The sequence below is a fragment of the Poecile atricapillus genome, chromosome W (genome assembly GCF_030490865.1).
Source record: "Poecile atricapillus isolate bPoeAtr1 chromosome W, bPoeAtr1.hap1, whole genome shotgun sequence".
In the NCBI taxonomy this organism is placed as follows: Eukaryota; Metazoa; Chordata; class Aves; order Passeriformes; family Paridae; genus Poecile; species Poecile atricapillus.
The window spans coordinates 50,824,943-50,846,014 of record NC_081288.1 but is presented as its reverse complement, the minus strand read 5'-3'; the positions used below and the strand labels follow the sequence as shown (position 1 = coordinate 50,846,014).

Below are 21,072 nucleotides of genomic sequence, written 5' to 3'. Positions count from 1 at the left end.
CACCCACACCCTGGAGCTGGTAACCGCTCCATTCACACCTGACAGAAAGCGCAGTGAACGCGCTTCGCCCGCAGTACCCTTCAGATAGCTCTTCCCTTCGTTCAGTGACCTGCTGACGGGTTAGGGTTAGGGTGGAGCAGGGGTGCGACCCGCGACGCCCGGAGCAGCGCTGCGCGGGCCTCAGCGCCGCTCCGAGCCCTCAGCGCCACTCCGAGCCCTCAGCGCCGCTCCGAGCCCTCAGCGCCTCTCCGGGCCCTCAGCGCCGCTCCGAGCCCTCAGCGTTCCGCCGATCCCGCAGCACTGCGCGGGCCCCGCTGCGCCGGGCAGTGCGGGCAGCGCGGGCAGCGCGGCGCTCTGGTGCCCCCGCGTGGCCGGCGGCGGAGCAGGGAGGGCGAGAGGGCGAGAGCCGCCCCGGGCCTCTCCCCGGTTCATGACTCCGCACCCTGTTAGCGCGGCGGGGAGATGTATCCAGGCTGAGCCTGCGCGAGGCGTGCAGGGAAACGTCCCGGGATTCAACGGCGCTTAACAGAAGGATTCTTGTTTGTTGGTCTTTGGTTTTTTTTTTGTGTTTTTGTTTTGTTTGGGTTTGAGTGGGTGCTGTTGTCTGTCTCGTGTAGACTCACACCGAGCCCCGAGGGGCGGGCTCGCAGGGGCGCTGCTGGCGGGGCTGTGCCGCGGTTGTGTCCCCGCGCAGCCCCGGGGATGCGGCTCTCCCTGCGCAGGGAACCCCCGGACAGAGACACGACTCCGCAGCAGCCTGTGGTGCCTGGAGTGCAAGTAGGCCGAACTCAGTTTCTTTGGCTATTCTTGGTTTGTTTGGGGTTTGTTTTTTGTTTTTTTTTTCAAACTCTGTATTTTCAGGACGTATCTTTTAGAGTCATTGGGTGCAACGTTTCCTTTAACATTGTGCCAGCCATCGGGAATTGCTTCTAAAATGTTACAAATCTAGAGAATAAATCTCAAAGTAATTTTTTACTTCTGGAATTGGCAGAGTCTTGATATGAATCAGGTCTGTGTCACCTTATTGGGTGTTTCATCTAGAAGCTTTGGACATAACGTCGTGTAATTTGGGAAGTTTCCCTCCATTGTGTTTTTTGGAGTAAACGGTGTCTGAATAAAGTCTGTCAGAGAAACTAGGAGTAAGCACAATGCTTGCTGGAAGGACGACCCATTATTTTATGATGCATCTGCAGAAAGAGTAGCAAAATCTGCTCATAGTGCAGCCATTCACCTTTATGGCCCAGCTTTCCTCCTTCCTTTGTGGTAATTACCATCTCAGGAGCAGTATCAACATCCCCTTCACAGTTAGGGCATGCAGAAAATCCCGTGGACAGCTGGTTAAAGGACCAGAGGGCCCAGAATAGTCTTCATTGCAGTCTCTGTTCTTGGACCTTTAGAGTTGAAACTTGAAGTCTGAGTTCCTACTGCTGGAAGTATATTTCAAGTGTTACTCTCTGTGTGCAAATTTGTAGAATGTTAAGTGTAATTCACGGTTGCCTTTACTGGGGTTTTTTAGGCTTTTTTTTTTTTTATCTTTTTTTAATTGTAATTTTTCTACTTCTAAAGTACACTTTGTGGCTATGATCTAAATTTATGCTCTGCATTTAAAGAAAGCGCGCTGCAATACTAGAACCAGCAATACAATGTACTGCTTGAGCATTTGGGCAGTGCTCTCAGGCACTTGGCCTGATTCTTGCGGTGTCCTGTGCAGGGGCCGGAGTTGGACTTGATGTATCCCTTCCAACACAGCATGTTTTATGAGTCTATGAAAGTAAAACTTGCTGTGAACTCAGTGATAAATTTCCTCTGCGTCCAGGAAATTCAGATCCCAATGAAGGCAATGGCAGAAATTCTAGTGTTTTCAAGAGTGCAAGAATTTCCTGCTATCCTTGGTTAATATTAAATTGCTCAGAGAGAGTGACAAACATTGCAGAGTTTTAGAGCTGTTCTTGGAAATAAATTGTTCAGAAACCCACAGGTATTTTATGTGGTTCTGGGTATTATTTCAACTAATGAATCAGCTTTGGGACTGCAGAAAAAGGCTTTATATTCTTGATCCTAAGGTTAAAGTCAATATACGGTAGTATAAAGGCCATATACTATCTAATCCATATATACATCTAGTTTGTGAGCAAAGCCACTTTTTCATAGCAATGGAAAAATGCACAAGAAGTTTCATATTGGAAAAAAATTCAAACATTGCAAGCCAAGAGAGAAAGAACCAATACTGTGTATTGCCTCCAAGTGGAAGACTAGGACCTGTCACATTCTGGAATTTAGTGATGACCCATCTTGCATATCTGAGCATCTGCAAACTACTTAGAGCTGGCATTAGCTGAGTCACTTGCTACTTTCAGTTATAACTCCCTCACAGAGAAGGTATATTAGAAAAATCAATAGAGAAATCAATACATTTTACCCAAGTTATCAGATGTGCTCCGGATGCTTAAGTTGCTAAATAGTATTTGATTCAAATAAAGCAGATCTCACATCCTTTCTATTAACCTGAGAGTTGGCATATATTTCTCTTCCCTCCCTTCACCATTCCCAGTTGACAAGCATTTGCACTCTGGCACCAATTTATGTGGAATTTCAATGTGGTTTTGAAATAAAATTGATTAACATTTTCTCTTCTGAAAAACCGTCTTATAATCCCAACAATTATGGAAAATTAAATTTTATAAAAATACTTTTAGTTTATTTCTCAAATAAAGTAATAATGCAGGATAAGGAGGGGTTGCACAAGGGATCTCTAGGAGTACTTGGAAAAAGCAACAGTCAGTGAAGTAGAAAAATGAGGGAACAAAGACTGGATTTCACAGCAAACTGTTTCCACTGGATTTCATCTATAGATATTACATTGATATTTTATGTGCATACAAATTATGTTCCTCAGGAACACTATGGGGTAAATTAGCAGTGCATCGCACATGGATTTAGGCATGTAAATGTCAAAAATAGGAGATGAGTATGAAGAAATTGTGTCCCTAAACCACCATGTACTTAATTCATTGACAAACAGGAACATCTGGAAAGAACTTTAGGATCTAGTACCTTTTGCAGGAAGACACGTAGCTTTCGCTAAAGGTGCTGGTAATGCTCTTATTTCTGGTAATGCCCTTATTCTTTAATTCTCTTACAACAGCATTAACCTTTAGTGTAAGATTGATAAGCTTTTTTTTTTTTTTTCCTTTCTTTTTTTCCCAATTAATTTTTATTGTAGATATATGAAAAAAACTAAATCCAGGGGCTGCAAATTCAGGGTGGTAATGGGACAAAGTGCCTCTCATATAGGTTAGAATCACATCCTGGCGCCTTATCAGTGAACTTCCAGTGAAATGGGAATTGCAGCGATTTCCAAAGCTTCATAACCATGTCACCAAAGAACCCACCACTACATTTTGCAATGAAGACAACCCTGAGCAACTGACCAATGTTTCAAGGAATGGAAGCACTGATACTATGAAAATCCAGGGAAAGGATAAGGTTATTATACTGCATGTGCAGCTCCCCTATGCAGTATGAATTGTATCTGTTTACACAGACTTGCAAGACAGCTGGTGAAGAGCTGTTTACAAGGGCATGTAGCGACAGGACAAGGAGTAATAGCTTTGAACTGAAAGAAGGTAGGTTTAGATTTGATATTAGGAAGAAATTCTTTACTATGAGGGTGGTGAGACACTGGAACACGTTGTCCAGAGATGTTGTGAATTCCCCATTCCTAGAAGTATTCAAGACAAGGCTGGATAAGGCTTTGAGCAGCATGGTCTTGTGTAAGGTATACAGGTATACCCTCCCCTGACAGGAATGTTGGAACCAAATGATCTGTCAGATTCCTTCAAAATCAAATAGTTCTATGATTCTGTAAGGTACTCGCAGAGTAAGCTCTGAGTTAGACTGTTGTTGACACAGGCTGCCAGCACCACCCAGTATCTTGTTTCAGACACAGTCAATGCACAAAAGGGTTTCACCTTGCATCTCAGTCTCTTGTGCCAGTCTTGTGTCACTTGCCTCTATGAAGAAGACTGATATAAGGCACAGCTTGGGATAGCAGGATGCTACTAATTCACTAGACCCAACCAGAACCGCAGAAAGATTGGCCATCCCTCTTCAGACCCATTGCCAACCAAACTTCTGCCTCTCAAAATATCTCATTTTGAGCCGAGTATCACTGCGGAGAGGACTGAAAAGCATGATTTTGCACGCTTTAATTAAAGGTCACAAGTCTGACAGGCTGTGACATTAGCTAATACATAGCTTTACTTTTAGAGTTGCAGATCACCATTTTGTGAGGCTGTACATTTTTTGAGTTCTGAGCTCTGCTCCCAGTTCACTGATCCACACCATTGACGTGACAGATCCAAAGTAGTGATGAAACTGTGAGAATGGAGTAGCTCAGCTCCTGCTTGTTCCTGGTCACTGCCATTCTTTTTTTTTTTGCATTTCCTCCTGACTGAGCCATGTTTTTGTGAGGCAACTGGAGTCTGTGATAAGCCAGAGTGAGCAAACTCTCTGATTCAGGAACAGACAGGCTTTATGCCAGAGCCTATCCCTCTTCAACCCATTGTCTGTCTTCTCCCTGTTGAAGTGGCCCTGTCCCTTCCACATACTCAGTGTGGTGACTTCATCTGTATAAAACCTTGTTTTTCAGAAGTCCTGTTGGTTCCTACAATTCCCCTTACACTGGTGTGAAAACTGCAAAATATTAAAAAACAACTAACAGTAGAAGCTTGTGGAGCCTTCCAAATCCAAGTTCAAAGTAAAGAGAATTCTCAAAGATAGTCATTTAAAGGACACAGAAGAAATGGGAAGGACTCTTCCCCTTCTAAGGGCCTCTTTCTGGGCAGGTAGCTGTCAGAGAAATGATGCAGGCCTGGAGTCCTGCCATAGCACAGGAAAATGCCACAAAAGGCCAGAAAGATTCTAAGTCAGATGATGAGCTAAAATAGAGGAAAACTTTAGTGAGAAACATGTACCCGCATGCTGCTGTTTTCTCCATCACTTAAGCATCCCCGGAAAGTCACATTAACTTTGACCCCCACTGGCTCCCATTCTACAAATTTGGGAGCATTTCTTTTGTTATCAGCCTTCAGTGTACATACTGTTCTTACTTCTCTTTCTCTTGTAATGTGTCCTTTTGACTATTCCAATCAGTCAGTATCATTTGATGCTATTAAAAGATTCTGACCTGATCTGAAATACCTCTAAGAGGCCAGGATAATAAACGACTGTTGGATGATCTGCACTAAACCAGGGCTAACACATTTTGAATTCTTCTTTTATTCAAAAATATGATATTGGCACTTTTAGGAACATGGAGATGGTTTGTTTCACTTGTCAAATGAAATATTTGTCAAAAATCCAAGTATATTGAATGTGTTGGATAAATTTCTGCCACTTAGTTAAGAAAATAGGCAGTTTGATGTAGCAGGTACAGAAAACCCTGCATTTAGTCTGTCTCTCTTGTAAGTCACAGAACATAAAAATTCATAAAAGTATATTTGAGGCTGCTGTCTTCACTCATGTAGGCAGAGGACCATATTTTTTGTCCATAGTGGCTTGCACTCTTCAGTAAATCCTGGATGTTCACAATAGGTGTACTTTGGTACTTCACCTGGAAGAGTCAATCAGTAATGTGGAAAAGTCTTAGGCATTTTGTTAAGATACTACAGAAAAGTCTACCATTCTGCAGACAAATGGGTAGTTTTGTTTTCAGAGAAGTTGTTGTAATAGCTTTCTGGTAAAAAGTTACTTTTCAAAAATTCTGCTTTCCAGTAGAATTAAAATTTTCTTTCTTCTTTCAATATTTGTCTCTTGTAGGGTACTATTTAAATCACAGCATAAATTCTCAGTAACATCCACTGGCCATGTTAGACCATATTTCTTCCTTGGTCTTTCAAGTGACAGTATTCTGTTGAAGTGCTGTTAGAAAAATTTGCCATCGCAGTTGCTTTTCACGTACATACATCAAACTGCCATTCTAGGAATTCACTGGCATGTTGGATGCTGGAAACTTGCCTTTACTTTTGTTTGCTAACAGATTACTGTATTATTTCTGAAGGTTTAGCAAGCACCTTGTTTTTTTTTTCCAGCAGAGTTTAATTAATCTGTTCTCGTTCTATATGAATAGGTGTCTTCTGGTCACTGAAACATAGGACTATGCCTTCACATTCATTCCCCATACTAATTATTTTAAGTGTTTGATACCCCAAATATACAAACTGTCATTGGTCTCTGTGGAGTTTGCCAGATTGCACACTGATGGTGGATTATAAAAAAGCATATGGGCATGTTCTGAGTCTGTAAAACAATGTATTTATTCACTGTTATACATTGCACCTGTTTTCTACTGCCTTTCACAAACATTTATGTTGGCATGAAAGGTATAGCTAACTTTCATAAGTTAAGAATCATACTATTAAGGCAAAAAATTAACTAAAATATGAATCTGACAAATGAAATTCCAGTTTGTATTAACTGAGTTATGAGCAAAGTGGCTTTTTTGTTGCCTTGGTTTTTGGTTGTTTTTTTTTTAATTTTTCTGTAGTTCAGATTCTTTTCTTAAGCTACAGTGCTACTAACACTCAAACATTCAGAAGTCAGGTGCCTAGAGGACCAAAAGATTATCCTGAATTCTGTCCCTTTTGATTATATTCTGAAACAAAGGGGAAAGAAGATTGGAGAAAGGAGGAGTGAAGGGTCTGTCTTTGTGAGTGTGTTTATGAAACCCATTTAAGAGGTGGAGGAAGATCTCTTATGTGCCCCCTGACATACTATGTATTTGAAGTGAATAGAGAAGGATGTGCTGCAGCACAGGATCCGCATTTTCAGACACCTCTCCTTGCAGGAAGCTGCCCTGTTCTACTGGGCTGTAAGAACATGCAACATCCAGTTTAGCTTTTACTGACTGTGACTTCCAAAGCTTTGTAGAGGGAACAGCTTCTGCAGGAAGATCAGTGTGCCTGGGAACTATCCCATCACCTGTTGGGTGGTGCATCTTCCTTAAACTGAGGTTTAAATCTTTTGGATATAATAGGAATTATTATTATATTTCCTATATGTTCCTATATAGGAACAGTTGAATGTTTTGAAATTGGTGTAAAGCAAATTTTGATTTTTAGTTTAAATATTTGCACACCAAAAAATAACACTCCTTTTTTCATCTTAACCTTAAGGTACAACAGGTTTACCAAAGTCTTAATGTCTCTGCTTGTGATGCACAGTTGTCATCAAGCTGGCTGCTGAATTATTTCCTTATAAGATCATTTAACTTCAAAACTTCATATTATACAGGTCACATGCTCTGGTGATATTCAGAAGGGAATTGTCACTTTCAGACAACTAATATCAGTCATTCTTCTATCTATATTTGGATTGCAGGCTCAGGAAAGTGTGATGGCAGTTATTAACTGCTCTCAAGAAATCCACTTGCAAGATGGATTTATTTCTTGATTAATGATGGAGATTATTCAAGTATTAATTCCAGTTTTTTATATCGCAAACTTGATATCATCCTTGTTCTCTCCACCCTTAAAATTACTATGATTACTCTAATTGTTAGAAAGCTATTATTTGATTCAGATTTGCAAAGTAATTATCAGCTAGTAGCACATCTGCCATTTCTCACTAAATTTTGGTATGTATTGTTGTATCTCAATTAACAAAAGATCTACTAACTGAAGCACTGCTGTATGAATTCTAGTAAGGCTTTCAAGCATGACATAAATTTTGTCCTGATTGATTCTGACTCTTACTGTGTGCTCTTTAATTTGTTGCTTTGCATTTCAGAATTGTCTGTGAACCTGGTGCTTGATGTTTTAAACAATGATTTCTTCATCTGCAGCAATCAGATGTACATCTAGTGGTTTTAACTGATGGAGTATCCTTTATGATATTATTCCTACTTCTTGTACATGAGTTGTATTCTCATTACCTTTTATCTTTGATTGTGTCACAGGCTACGTGGATTAAACAGGAATTGCAGTTTTTAATCTCGTCTTTGAGTTAGTACTACTAAGATGGTGGGATAATTATCTGTACATATCTAGCTTTTCTGTCATGAATATGAGAAGCAGTGAAGGCAGCCAACATACCAGCTATTAATACTAGAGCATCATTGATGTGCTTTTTACACCCACTGTACTTCCTATATAGATTTTTCAAGTTGTTGCAAAGTCATACCGTTTAAAGATGAGATTTTGAGTACTCATAAATGTGCACAAGTGCTTGTGTGCACACCCAAACACACACACACACATACTTCAAATGTCTTAAAATGTTTCTGTATTAGGTAAACAATCTCAACAGCCTGCTATTGAACTGCTTAAAATGTGTCTTGTACTGAAAATATAATTAGTTCAGTTTATGTGCAACATTGCTTGGTTAACACTGTATACTCTTCTGGATTACCAAATTCAGTTGACATATGTTTTCTGTAATAAACTCTCATGACCTTTTTTAGAAGCTATTACTGAGTCAAGTTTACTATAGGTTGAGCTAAGAAATCTGTGAGACACAGAGGAAAATTAGTGCAGTATGGTCTTATGATAGAAATAAAGTGTGCAAGACTCAGTTTTATTTGCTTTTTGATCTGTTGCTTCCAATGAAATTAGTTCTTTTTTTCATGGCTGTTGATAGAATCAGTTGCTATAGCTTCTTTCTATATTGTTCTTTCAGAAGTTAAAATCTTATTCCAGAATGTTTGACATAAGCATCATTTTGTCTGTGATGAAATGGGAATACTGGGATCCAGGGTTCTTCTCTGACAGTGTTAGCTGAACTGTACATAAGGTAACACACTAGAGCCACAGGAAAACCTTGGAAGACAACAAAGGAACACAGAAACAGAAAGACAGAATAAATCCTGGAGGAGCACAAGGAGAATGAAAAGCTGACATAATTAATGCCAATGACCAGATCCTCAGTTGTACTGGGAACAGATAAGACACAGAGGAGTCATTCAGGGACATATTGAACATAGTGTAAATACACTCTAAAAGAGTTTCAAAGCTCTCAGGAGAGTCTGACCTCCAACTTTTTTCAGTCACATCATATATCAGTCAATAACTGTGCCAACACATTACAGGATCAAGGTGGTCTATGGCTTCCGTGGTAGCTTTCAACCATTTCAGTAGCCTATCCCAGGACATTTCTCACACACTGGGATGCACCTGGTCAGGAATCGGTATTGGCAAAAAGGTTCAAACCTTGGTCTGTGGTACAAAAATTGTGTACTTTGACTCATATCTGCATCATCCATTTGGCATGACACTACCCCTTACACAGAAAGAATTAATTCTGTAAGTCCTCATTGCTCTTTTGTGTGTAATATAGATCAGGAACATTTTTAAACAATTCTTTTTCATATTTTTAACATATGTGCAGCAGATTATACCAACCTAGGAAGATCCTAACTAAAATTACACTTCAAAGAAATTAAAAGAATTTTAACTACAGGAGGACACACTTAAATCAACCATATCTGCATCCTTTATTGGTCACAAATCGTTTCTGATTGGGAAATTTTCATTTTCATAATCTCACTTCCGATTACACCATCTCTCAAAGAAGCTTTGAGTGTTTCCCTTTTTTTCTTTTTTTCCCTCACGGTGTCACTACAGGCCAAACCTGACAAATTCTTTATAGATCCATGTACATGAGCCTCAGCACACTGGATGAGGCACTTCTGTTCTGCTGCCTCCAAAGGTCATCTTCTATAACCTGTTCAGGGACTACAAGAGATGGATCGCTGTTGGGTGAGCATAAGTCAGTGTGTGTGAGTGGTTAGAGGACCTGTAGGCTTTTCTTTCTGCAAAGTTTTCATTTGTTCCTCTGGACAGTGGCTATTTTCAATATGAAGGAGGACAAGTCTCAGAGTCAAAAGTCTTGCTGGGCAGCAAATGTATCAGAAACTCAAGTGTATACTAACTTTCTGTGCTTAGCAGGCAGAACTCTTAAAACTTTAGTTTTAGAATAAATGTATGTATAATCTGGTGAAGGTCAACTGCAAAGTTAATGTTGTTTTCTGGCTTAAAATTATTACCTGTGTATTTTTACCTGAATAAAAGGTTCTCATGCTCAGTCCCAGTTCTCTTACTGCTCCTCATTAAGGCATAGTTTATTTAAAGTATTAGCAAATGTTCAAAATGTTATTTAGTGCAAAAAGAAGATGAAAGCAATTGATGTTTTTATTTGTGAGAGCATATGTGACCTCCATCTCAGCTATTTATGTCATACACTGACATTGCATCTGTGGACTCCTAAAGTAGATCTGCCATAAAAAGATGACCTCTGTCTTATTTTTGGGTATAACAGAGGATTATAGTCAAAATGCAAAAATTCTGACTTCCTGACATTTTTATCAACCCCAGTAATATGTTTCAGTTGGAAAATGCTGAAGTTGTCAACATGCAGATTTCAGATATTTTGTTCTTGTTGGATTTTCTGTAACTCAGCATCTGCAACTGTTGGTTTTGCTTCTTAGGAAGTCTCTTACACCATAAGTACTGCCTCATAAATTCCTGTACAAGCATGTAATTAATCTGTTTAATTTTCAAGAACATTTCTGTCTTCTGATTAAATGGTAATTTCCTGTATCAGAAATCTAATGTCCTCTCTAATCAAAGGACTATATTTCAAGATGAGATTTTTTTTTTTTTTCCTATGCTAAGTGTATTTGAAGGTTTAGAATTCAGGTAAAATATACAACTAGATTTTTTTCTTATTTCTTTGAAATTTTTACTTCAAGTTGTTTTCAAATTAGTACTTTGACATTTTCATCACAAAATGATGGATTAACTCTACTCCTTCAGCTGAAATTTAAAAAAACATCATTAAGATTTCAGACACTAGGGCAGGAGAAAAACGGCATCTTGTCTAAATAGTGTATTCATAACTTGGCCCTTACCTCAGTTGAAGGTATTAAAATATTGCCTGTAGTTGTATGAAAAAATCTGTTTTGCCATATTTCATATTCAAGGTGGACCTTTTTTCTATATTAATTAAAATCATGCAGTGAGGAAATGATGGGTATTTTTTGTTAAATAACTTCAAATTCTGTTGGGGTTTATAGGAAGAAATAGTATTTTCTATATTATGGCAGTTGTAGCTTGCCATAGAGATATGGATTTGCCTCTTTCATCTACTGTAGGACAAGTTATTGAAATCAAACCTATCAGGATGGTCACTTGTTTCCATGTTCTTTGTGTCTTGGGAAGATTCTGAACACTCAGAGCTGAAAGACAGGGCAATGGGAGCTCAGCTGCTGGGCTTTGAGAACAAAAAATGCTACTCAGTGATTCACCAGCCTGATGTCCAAAGTGAATGTCTACAGTGAAGAACAGACTTTTAGGTCTGTTCTTCAAGATGTTCTCTCAGGTTATTTTGAAAGTAAATTATATTATTGCTTTGAAGGATAATAATATAATTGTGATTGGGTAATTTTGTCTTCAGAGCAGTGTTTGAACTATGAACAGTTAGAAAGCAATGGATACCCACTGATTGATGAATGTAAAATAAATAGTAAAATAAATAGGAAAGAATCCTCCTACAATGTGGCATGCAGCTGCTGTACAAACAAACAAAAAATTAAAACACATTGAATAAAACAAAAATCGTGAGAAAGCATATGGACAGCTACATAATCATAGTGGAAATAGCTAAGATGGGAGTTCTCATTCTATGGTATGTGTATCACTAGTGGTATGAAAACTATTTCAAAGTGGTCTTCAAATAAAATCTGAGCATCTGAACAGAAGAATGTCTCCTTCATATGAGTTACTATTATTGCATTCCCACAGGAAACTAGAACAAAGATCTGGAAGTGTGCCTAGGGATTGGTACATGTCACATTTGCACCATCACTAATCTGGTAAAATACAATTCTTTTTCCCCAGCAGACTAAAATGGCTACTTCAAGCATAAAGGATAAGCTGATAAGTGATAGGTCACAACAGCTCAAGCAGAGTGTCATGTTATACACTTTAATACCATTCTCCAACTCTTAGAAGGGAAGATGAAGTTGCGACATTGTGTCATTCTGGGAACATCCTCAGGTGTACTTCACAGGCTTTTTCCAGGTAAACTAGTGAGAACAAACAGGAGTAACTTGTTCTCTTGTGTAATTTTAAAGTCATTTGCTGACAGCTAAAGAACCATGAATATTAGATTTTATCCAATACATAAACTATAGCAGGCAGAGACTTTTCCCATCTACTGCTCATCAAGCCTGCCTGCCCAGACTCTTATCCCTAGCTTTCATGCTCATCTGATTTTAATTGCCTGGCATTCACAATTTGTCTTCCTTAGGCGTCTCACAGCTCCTTGATCAACATGTCTGAGCTCCTTGTCCCAACTCGTTATCTCAGTTTCCTCTAGCCAGTCTCCCCATCCCACCTTCATCTCACCTTCCCCACCTTTGTCCAGTTCTCAGGTTTTGTCCACACACAAGGGCATTTCATGACTGAGACACTGCAGTGCCTTCATCTGCATTTTCTGTGAGCAAGTGTTCCAAAGGAAGCTCTTCTACTAGTTTTATAATTTAGCATAGCTGGGTTTTTTTCACAATGCTTGTTACACTTCTCCATGTGAAACTTCAAAAGTTTCTGCTACCATGGAGTTGCTGGATAGATACATACATCTCAAAAATGTATTTAAGTGAGCACTTTATAATATCATATACTCTGTAGGTATGTACATAAGTATGACTATGTAAATTAAAAATATAGATATAAGCCTAAGCAATAGGTGAAAATATCAAAAAAAATAAAATTTCTGAAATGGATTATACCCAGTTAATGGGTAAACTTGTAATTAACCATGTTGCCTTTAAGTTATCATTTAAGTAGGTTAATTAATATGTGGCCATGCATTTTAAAAGAAGATTTGATCTTAAAAACATATTTTAGATAATATTACAATACTATTTCACTTGGAATATTTATTAATCTGAACAATTATTTAAACAAGAACAAGTATACAACTTAACAGTTAAAGATATATAAAAGTACAAACATACATTTTGATCCATACAATGCAATACAATTAAAAGTGTCAAGTGAGTACTAACCAATGTATAATATTAAATGAGTAGAAGAATAATTCAGTATTGCCAGCAGTATGGGAGATGACAAGTCCAATTTCAAAGACATTCTCAAAAGACAAAGGAAAAATGTATTAATCCTTCCTATTCAAGATAGTGTAAAAGAAAATATATGCCTGTACATATTTGAACATATAGTTATAAATACACATACATGTGTTTTAATTTGAATCCAATAGAAGTAGTATACAATAATATGATTAATACAGAACAATTTAAAAATAATTTCATTAGGCAGTGCTGATGGATTTGCTTTTATACTGAAGTAATCTATGCATGGCCATTGACTAGCAGAATTATTAAAAAATCATTGTTATGGCTTCAAAGCCAATACATTAGGTAATAATCATGGATAATCAATGGATTATATAAGTAAGCAAACTCTTCTGCTGTCTTTAAACATATACAAAATTTCAAAATTGTGCAACATACATATCTTGACAGAGTCCCAAGATACCTGTGAAGTTATTCAAGCACTTCAAATACTTTTTAGTACTTACAGATGTGTCTGAATGCTTCACTTTGGTGCTGTTTTTGAGAAGAGAATAAAAGGGAGTTAGGGAAACCTGGCTGAATATTTAGGAAAATATTCTGCTGCATAAATGAAGTGGCAGGAGATCCATAAAACCAGTCCCCAGAAATGCTGTGGGGTTTATCAGTCTGTAATTGAGGTGAAAACTTCCCCATGATTAAATCACTGTTTACATTCCACTTTTGGTATTCATGCACAAACTGCAGTCTGTCAGCATACAGAAGTTTCCACAGTGGATCCGGAAAATAATGTGTTTGGTAAAGCCAATTTGGTGCTGGGCAGGAAGGAGAGAGTTCCCATGGTGTGAAATAATTCACAGCAAGGCAGTGCTTTACCTCCTTTTGGTGCCCTCGCTTTCGTGACCTTCGATGTTGCCTGAAGTCCCCATGAACAAAGTCATTTAAGTTTGATGGGTGAATACTCCAGTAGTTTCCTTTGCCATCCTCACATCTTCCCACCTTGATGAAACAATCATTTAGTGAAAGGTTGTGCCTTACACTGTTCCTCCAACCTCGACCTTTGTTCCTGTAAAAAGGAAAATTATCTTCAATATATTTGTAGATAGCAGCTAAATTCAGTTTATTTGTGGGGGAAGAAAGTATCGCCTTTGCAATCAAAGCTATGTATGACAGAGGTGGCTTATCCAGAAGTCTTCCTTCATCCACAATCACAGGAAGACCCTTTTTGGCAGTTTTGTGAGAGCTGGGAATTCGGGGTAGAAGCCCTTGAGCCAGTTTTCCTTCTTCTTCTTCTTTTCCTACTGTACAGATGTCTAGACTTCCTTCGTTGTTTTCAGAAGAGTCTTCACTCATTATAGCAGCCTGAAACACAGCATTTATTTTAAGCGCTCTGATATTTTACTGCAAATAGCCAGTTGAATAATTGGCCCACTGAATATAACCAGCAGGAGAAGTGAAAACTGGACTTCAAATGTGCTGTTCTCACGTATCCAGATTTCTATTTTATACTCTGTTAAATCAACATCCTTAACAACGAAAACCGAACTGCCTGTGTTTACAAAAGTCAAGGTGCAAGTCCTAGCTGAATGAAAAAAAAAATACAAAATAATTATACTGTGTTAAGTATGAAGATAAACAGACCATGACGTTAACCTCCCACTTCATTATAATCTGAGAAAATACCCTTCAGTGTTCCCCATTGAAACATAATGATTAATGAGAAATTTAAGGTGCTTAGATAGAGTTGCAAAAGGATCAGACTCTCCAGTGATATGCAGAACAAACTGAAACCAACATGTTGGTTCCTGTGTTTTACACTTAGTCATACATGTTGTATTTAGTACAATAAACATTTGTTTTACCTGCTAATATAAAGTTCTGTGTGAAAGGAAACCACCTATCAAATTTTATAGCTGCCATATAGCTATTGCTGAAATTGAATTAAAGCAAAAAAAAAAAAAAACCCAAACACAAATTTCTCCCTGTTTTTTTCTTATTAGCTCTCTGATAGCAACTAGTTTCTGTGCTGAGTATGCAGGTGACCAGTTCTGCCAACACAAGATACCACTTGAGGGAGCAATTAACACTCAGAGAGTTCTGTGCTCTGTCACCCCCAAAGCACAAACTGTCACTTGAACTATGACATGGCCCTCAGCCTCCTGGGGTCTGGCACTGCTAAGGAGAAGACAGTCATCTCATCTTGGAAAAGGCTGCCCTGACAAGTTGTGGATACTCCCTCTCCATAAGTGTTCAAGGCTAGGTTGGGCTGGTTCTGAGCACCCTGGTCTAGAAGAAGTCATGTCTCTGCCCATGACAGTGGGGTTTGAACCCCAAACATTTATATGATTCAATAATTCTATGATCTCATGAGATTAGTCTAGGAAGGTTATTAAATATGTTGAAATACGTTCTAAAGCAAAATGAAACAACATGGTGGAAGCTTTGAAAGAGGATGTATTTTCTTTTTGGGTCACTTTTGATGTTCAAAATATGTATTAACAAATGAGGTCTATGTTTTGGGGTATCAACAATGGCATCAAAAATTTAACTTTAAAAGCCTGAAGTTGATGCTGTTGTTCAGGCTCTTTTGGGTTCTGAAAATAACCCTTGATTGCTCCTTTCATATGCTAGTTCTGTCAAAGAGAGAGGGACATTAGGGTATCTATTAAAATGATCCCTTTCCTCCTGATCTTGAAGTTCATGCCCTGAGAGATCATCTTTATTGTGCCCTTGTAAGTCTTGTCTCAGTTACATTACCTGAAACCAATGTTTCAGTTGGTAGCCTGATGTTTTTAGATTAGGAAACAAGACTCATAATGCAACGCTATAGGTCACATGGGCTATCTAATATTTCTGTGCCAGGGTAGAATTGCCACCTGCTTGCTTGCAAGATTTAATAGAACACTTTCCCAGTAATCATTGTGAATGGGATATACCTGGTATTTTAACAGCCTTGTGCATTCAAAAATCCTAGTGATAACATGATGAGCTATTTAACAGTTTTTTTCCTGGTCTTCAGTCTCAGCAGTAATTTCTTTTGAAGGCATTAATTTGACCTGCTCTATCCCTACTAGAATTTGTCTGCCTGGAACATCCTAAAGTTGCCATCATCTCTCTGTTACTGGTAGTTTTTCATAACCTTCTGATGACTAATTTACCCAGTTTTTTCTCCTGCTCTCTCATTTGCAGCTGAATGGTTGCCAAGTCATAGCAGAAATTATTGAGATTATCTCTGAAATCTGTGATATGGCACTTAGACTATTTATTCATGCCATTTCTGTTGTTTCAACTTTAAGCAAGTTATACCTAAAGGGGTTCCTACAATAATAATATTAAAAACTTGATTTTAGTTCAGAATACCAGATTTTCTATATTAGGTTATTTCTACATAAATTTGTATTTTTATGAAACATTGCAGTTGTAGACTGGAGAACTAATATTGCTCACTGTGACAAGGACTGTGTGTTCCTTTCCCCATAGCTCCAAGAAACACAGAATCAACCACATGTTCTGCTATTTTAGTAGTGACTTTGTAAATTGAAGGATTGTAAAGAAGGACGAGGCACAGAACCCAGATTTTGAGTGCCTACAAATATCCAAATTAAATTAACAATAAGGAAAACAATCTAATTAGAGTTTTTTAATTTTAAGGGCAGTCTTTCAGGAACAGAGGAAACCGATTTTATTAAAAGGACACAATTTGAAGAAATAGAAATTTAAATGCAGTAAATGCCCAAAAGTCAAATGCATAATACTTGAAGCCAAATCCTATATAAGAAGAAAAATTGTGTTGAAAGGGCTCCATATATGAACAGATGAACAGTTCTTTCAGTAAGTAAAGGAAGATCATACAGGGAATGAAAGACAAAAGGGTGAGCAGAAAAACCTACATTTGGAAGGGCTGCAAGTCCCAGTCTCCAAAATCACAATTTTTGTTTTTCAGATATACCACCAAGGAAAATATTAATCCCATACTCCTGTTTGTCTTGCTTGTTCCTTCTTTCTGCACAATATTTCTGGAGTTAGCTTTTGTTTTCCTCTGAGTCTTTTCATTAAAAGTGGAAATTCCTCTCTGCCCAAAACTAGATTTCATCTAAAAAACTAAGACAAGTTCCCTGTTTTATCCTTATTCTTTGTGGGAACCCTCTTGTCTGAAATGTATGCAAAGCTCTTACATTAGAGGAACAACCTTCATGGGCTCAATGTCCAGTTTTATCTGAAAAGAAAAATGAGAGACAGGGAAAGCATACTGTATATTCTTACTATGCAGACTTTTTCCAGCCTGGGGAAGCAGATTCCTCTTCAAACGTCTGCACACACTTTATTAAAGCATCGTTTTTGTTGCCACATCCTCTTCAATGCTGCTAAAACCCTGCATGGTTATAAATCTGAGATTTCCCACAAAGCTCCATAAAAAGAAGGGGCTGGCTTTATCAGCTAGACTAGTTAAATAGTTTATCATATATATTTGTGAATAAATTATGTATTCTCAAAAAGATGAATGAGGACAAAAGAGTATGTGGAAATTCTGTTCCAGTAATGTAATGTGCTCTGAATTTTCACTGTACAAGGGTTTTTTTCCTCTGCCCTTAATTTAGGTTAAGGAGAGTTTTTCAGTGTCTTAGCTTTGATTGTATGAATCTAGGTGATCCCCTTACATAGAAAGCCTGCAATTTTTCTTCTTGGTACTGTGAAAACAAGCACATATTTTAGGGAGTGGTCTGGTTTCAACTTTGGGTCACAGAGTAGACCAGTTGCAGTCATAGGACAAAGTTTTGTTAAAAAGTCTGACAGTGCCTACAAACTGTAACAAAGAGCAGAAAACAATTGAGAGCAACCTTTGTCCTCACTCAGCCTTTATTACGAAAATTTAACTACAGTCATATGGAATTTAGAAAGAAAATACTGCTTAAGTGTAATACTGTATTTTCTTCCTTGGCTCTACATACTTTCAGAATTAATTGCTGCTTCAAAATACCTCTCAAAATATGCCATCAATGTTTCTTTCTAAAGTATATAACCTTTAAAATATTTCTTCTGCCTCTGGTTCAGCACTTTTGACCATTCAACAGTCAGCAAGAACAGCATTCTCTGCAAGGAGAAGATGTATTTATGCCTTATCCTAATAGATTTATTTAATAGCAGTGCAGAAAGTAATACATCTCATACTATTTGCTAAAGAAGTGCAGTTTTCTAGGGCACTGGGGAATTCACTGTTAGGAAGCCAAGTGGAACCAGATTTTATACTGCTCATCTTTAGTCCGTGCTTAAGACATAATTGTTTTCCACTTGATGCAAAGGTATAGCCTCTTTTCTTTCAGTTAAGGCAAAGAAAGATCAGCTAGTCAGTGCTAATAATAGATATGACAAAAACATTTGACTGTAGTTTTTGTTGTACTGTTGTTTGTTTAATTAGGTCCAAAGTCTGCTAATTCTGTAATGTTTTTCCCTCTAATGTTTACTATGCTGTTCAATACAGAGGCTAACCCATATAGAGCTGTCTTATTTTCTACACATTTTTAATTCTTTCTGTTGTTTCCACTGTTACTTAGAGAGTGTTTAAGGACACCTGGAAACTATTTGTCTTGATTCAACATTTGGTTTTGATGTGTTCAAAGGAATGAGGCTTCAGTAAAGAAGTCATTAAAGAAGTTGTCCCATTAAAATGTTCTAAAATGACCTGCTGCTGTTATACTTTGAAAGGAAATAGCTACTCTGTTGTGTGATTTAGGTATTTTAGGACATCATTTTAAAAGATACGAAGAACAAATTATATTCTTTTTAATTGTGTTATTTTCACAGTGTTAATGCAATCCTTATATTTGTGCTTGATTTGGTGTAACTCTCTGCATATTTTTGATAAAAAAGTGGGTTTCTGTGCAAAGTTTAACTCAGTGCAAACTGTTCAGACAAAAACTAAATCAAATGGAGAACAGACATAAACCTCTTCCCCTCTGCACTGAAGATGAAGCTTGTAGATAGGACATTGTTTTCAACAAGATTGTGGTCTCCCTCTGTTCCCAGTTGTGCTTGTTAGTCTCCCTCCTTATAACTGTTGGTATTTCTTTCTTGTACAAAGTAAGAATCTTTTCCCTCTTTCATATTATTTCTTATACAACATTTTTCTGTTTCGTATTTTAACTGCCCCTACAAAGTACATGCTCTTTCTCTAACTAGATAATGGCACGAGACTGAAGACTTTGTCGATCAGTGGTAGCACTTAGACTAAACTAATAAATGCACCTTTTCTGACCTTTCCTTCCCATCTCCAATGTTTATTTACATCCAGGACAGAAGTAAAGGGTTTGAACTGAGTGAATGGCAAGATGGATAGAGAGGTACAAAATAATATCCATTAATTAATGGATAATTGATTTAAACAAAAATATGTCTTTGACTATGTCTTTGTTTTCAGAACATTCTGTGACCTACCCTTTCTTCCTAAGCAGTCCTTGCACAGCATGATGCAATGCAGTGGTGTGTTTGTTAGTTGGACATAGTATCTAGTCTAATAGCTGCTGAAGCCTATGGAAAGGCTCTCCCTAATTGAATTAGTGCTGGACTGGGCCAAGAAAAAGCACTGTTTGGTTTCAGCAAGCATTAAGATAAGAAAAATTGCAACAACATTAATCAATAAATCAAAACTCTCTTTAAAGAGTTTTTAACCTATTTTCATGCAGTCTAGAGGCAAAACTAATTTCTACGAGTTTTCTTTTTCTGGTTTTCTCCTTCCATTTTCCTAGAAATGAATCCATTCTCAAAGCTTGCCTTGATCGAAGACCAAGCTGCCGGTTGGCAGCTCTCCTCTTGCCTGCACCTCTAGCCTCCATGTCCCGCTATGGTTAATTGGGGAAGTTACCTTCCCATTTACATTTGTCTGTGTAGCTTCTTGTAAAAAAGTATACCAAATGCAAAAGAGGAAACAGTTTTTCACGGGAACAGGTGTAACCAATAAGCTAACAGTGTCATGAATAAATTCTCCTTGTTTGCATAATTACTAAAATAATATTTTCTTAGATTATGTTGACAGAAGAAATTGACTTCCCATTAGAATAAGAAGTTTCATTTTCCAAACTGACTAATTCACACAGTACAAAGTCGAAATGTGCGTGTAGCAAATCAGCTCAAGCTCTGTGCAGAGACATAAGCAGGAGCAGGTAAACTTGGTGCTTCTGGAATCCCTCTGAGAAAGACTTTGGACTCTTCTGTGAGGAAGTTCTGGAGATCTCCTTTCTTAGACAGTCATGAATATGACTGGATAGCACTACTGTCTGTATTTAAACAAGTAGTCTTGAATGTTTTTACAGCTGACCCTTGTTAAAAAACAGCATTGTAAAGGGCTAGCTCAAAGTCAGTAACGTCCCTGGAGTGTAGGAGTTATGTAGTTTATGGTAAAAAGCTATTTTTAAAATATCTTCTGATATTCCATTGTCTCAAAGTATGATATGTGAATTAGGAATGTTTTTGCAATAGCAGATACGATGGCTATTGAAGGGTTTTGATAGAGCACTGGTAAGACCTGGAGATGTTCTCGTGGTGCAGGGGGGAATTCTTCATCAGAAAAGTGGATTTGTGGTAAGATGCAGTTTACCTTGTGGTCTGGAAATAGACATACACAGAGGAGCTTTAAAGTTACCTGTGAAACTATAACAAGGGGAAGGATTCAAAGTGTCCTGAATGAAGAATTTGGTTTCTAACCTGTACTGAAATCTGTGATGATGCTACTCATGCTCTGTCTCTGGCATGGTTAATTTCAAGATAGTCTTGCTATATATCTTAACTTGTACTGTACTATTAGATTACGATGTAGGCTTACCGTTTGATATAGGCAAGGGAAATAGGAAACATTAAATGATGTGATGGAAAAAGGTGACATTTTGAACTTCAAGAACTTTGTTCTGTAAAGACTGAATCTTTCCATGCATGGAGTGCCATAAAAGCAAAAGCCAAATGCTATCTGAATAAGCTGGTTAAGGAGCCAC

The 21,072-nt window shown here is 37.8% G+C and overlaps 1 protein-coding gene across 1 annotated transcript; it reads right to left on the bottom strand.

Moving 5' to 3' along the window:
• Positions 1 to 12,808: 12,808 nt before the first annotated feature.
• Positions 12,809 to 14,548, bottom strand: LOC131591992 (forkhead box protein D1-like). The gene has a single exon (XM_058863175.1). The coding sequence runs from the start codon at positions 14,441 to 14,443 to the stop codon at positions 13,589 to 13,591; it is 855 nt and encodes a 284-aa protein (XP_058719158.1). The 5' UTR covers positions 14,444 to 14,548; the 3' UTR covers positions 12,809 to 13,588.
• Positions 14,549 to 21,072: the final 6,524 nt, after the last annotated feature.

What these genes read in the sequence shown, in the direction of transcription:
- LOC131591992 (XM_058863175.1), bottom strand. Translation starts at nt 14,443, where the DNA reads ATGAGTGAAGACTCTTCTGAAAACAACGAAGGAAGTCTAGACATCTGT.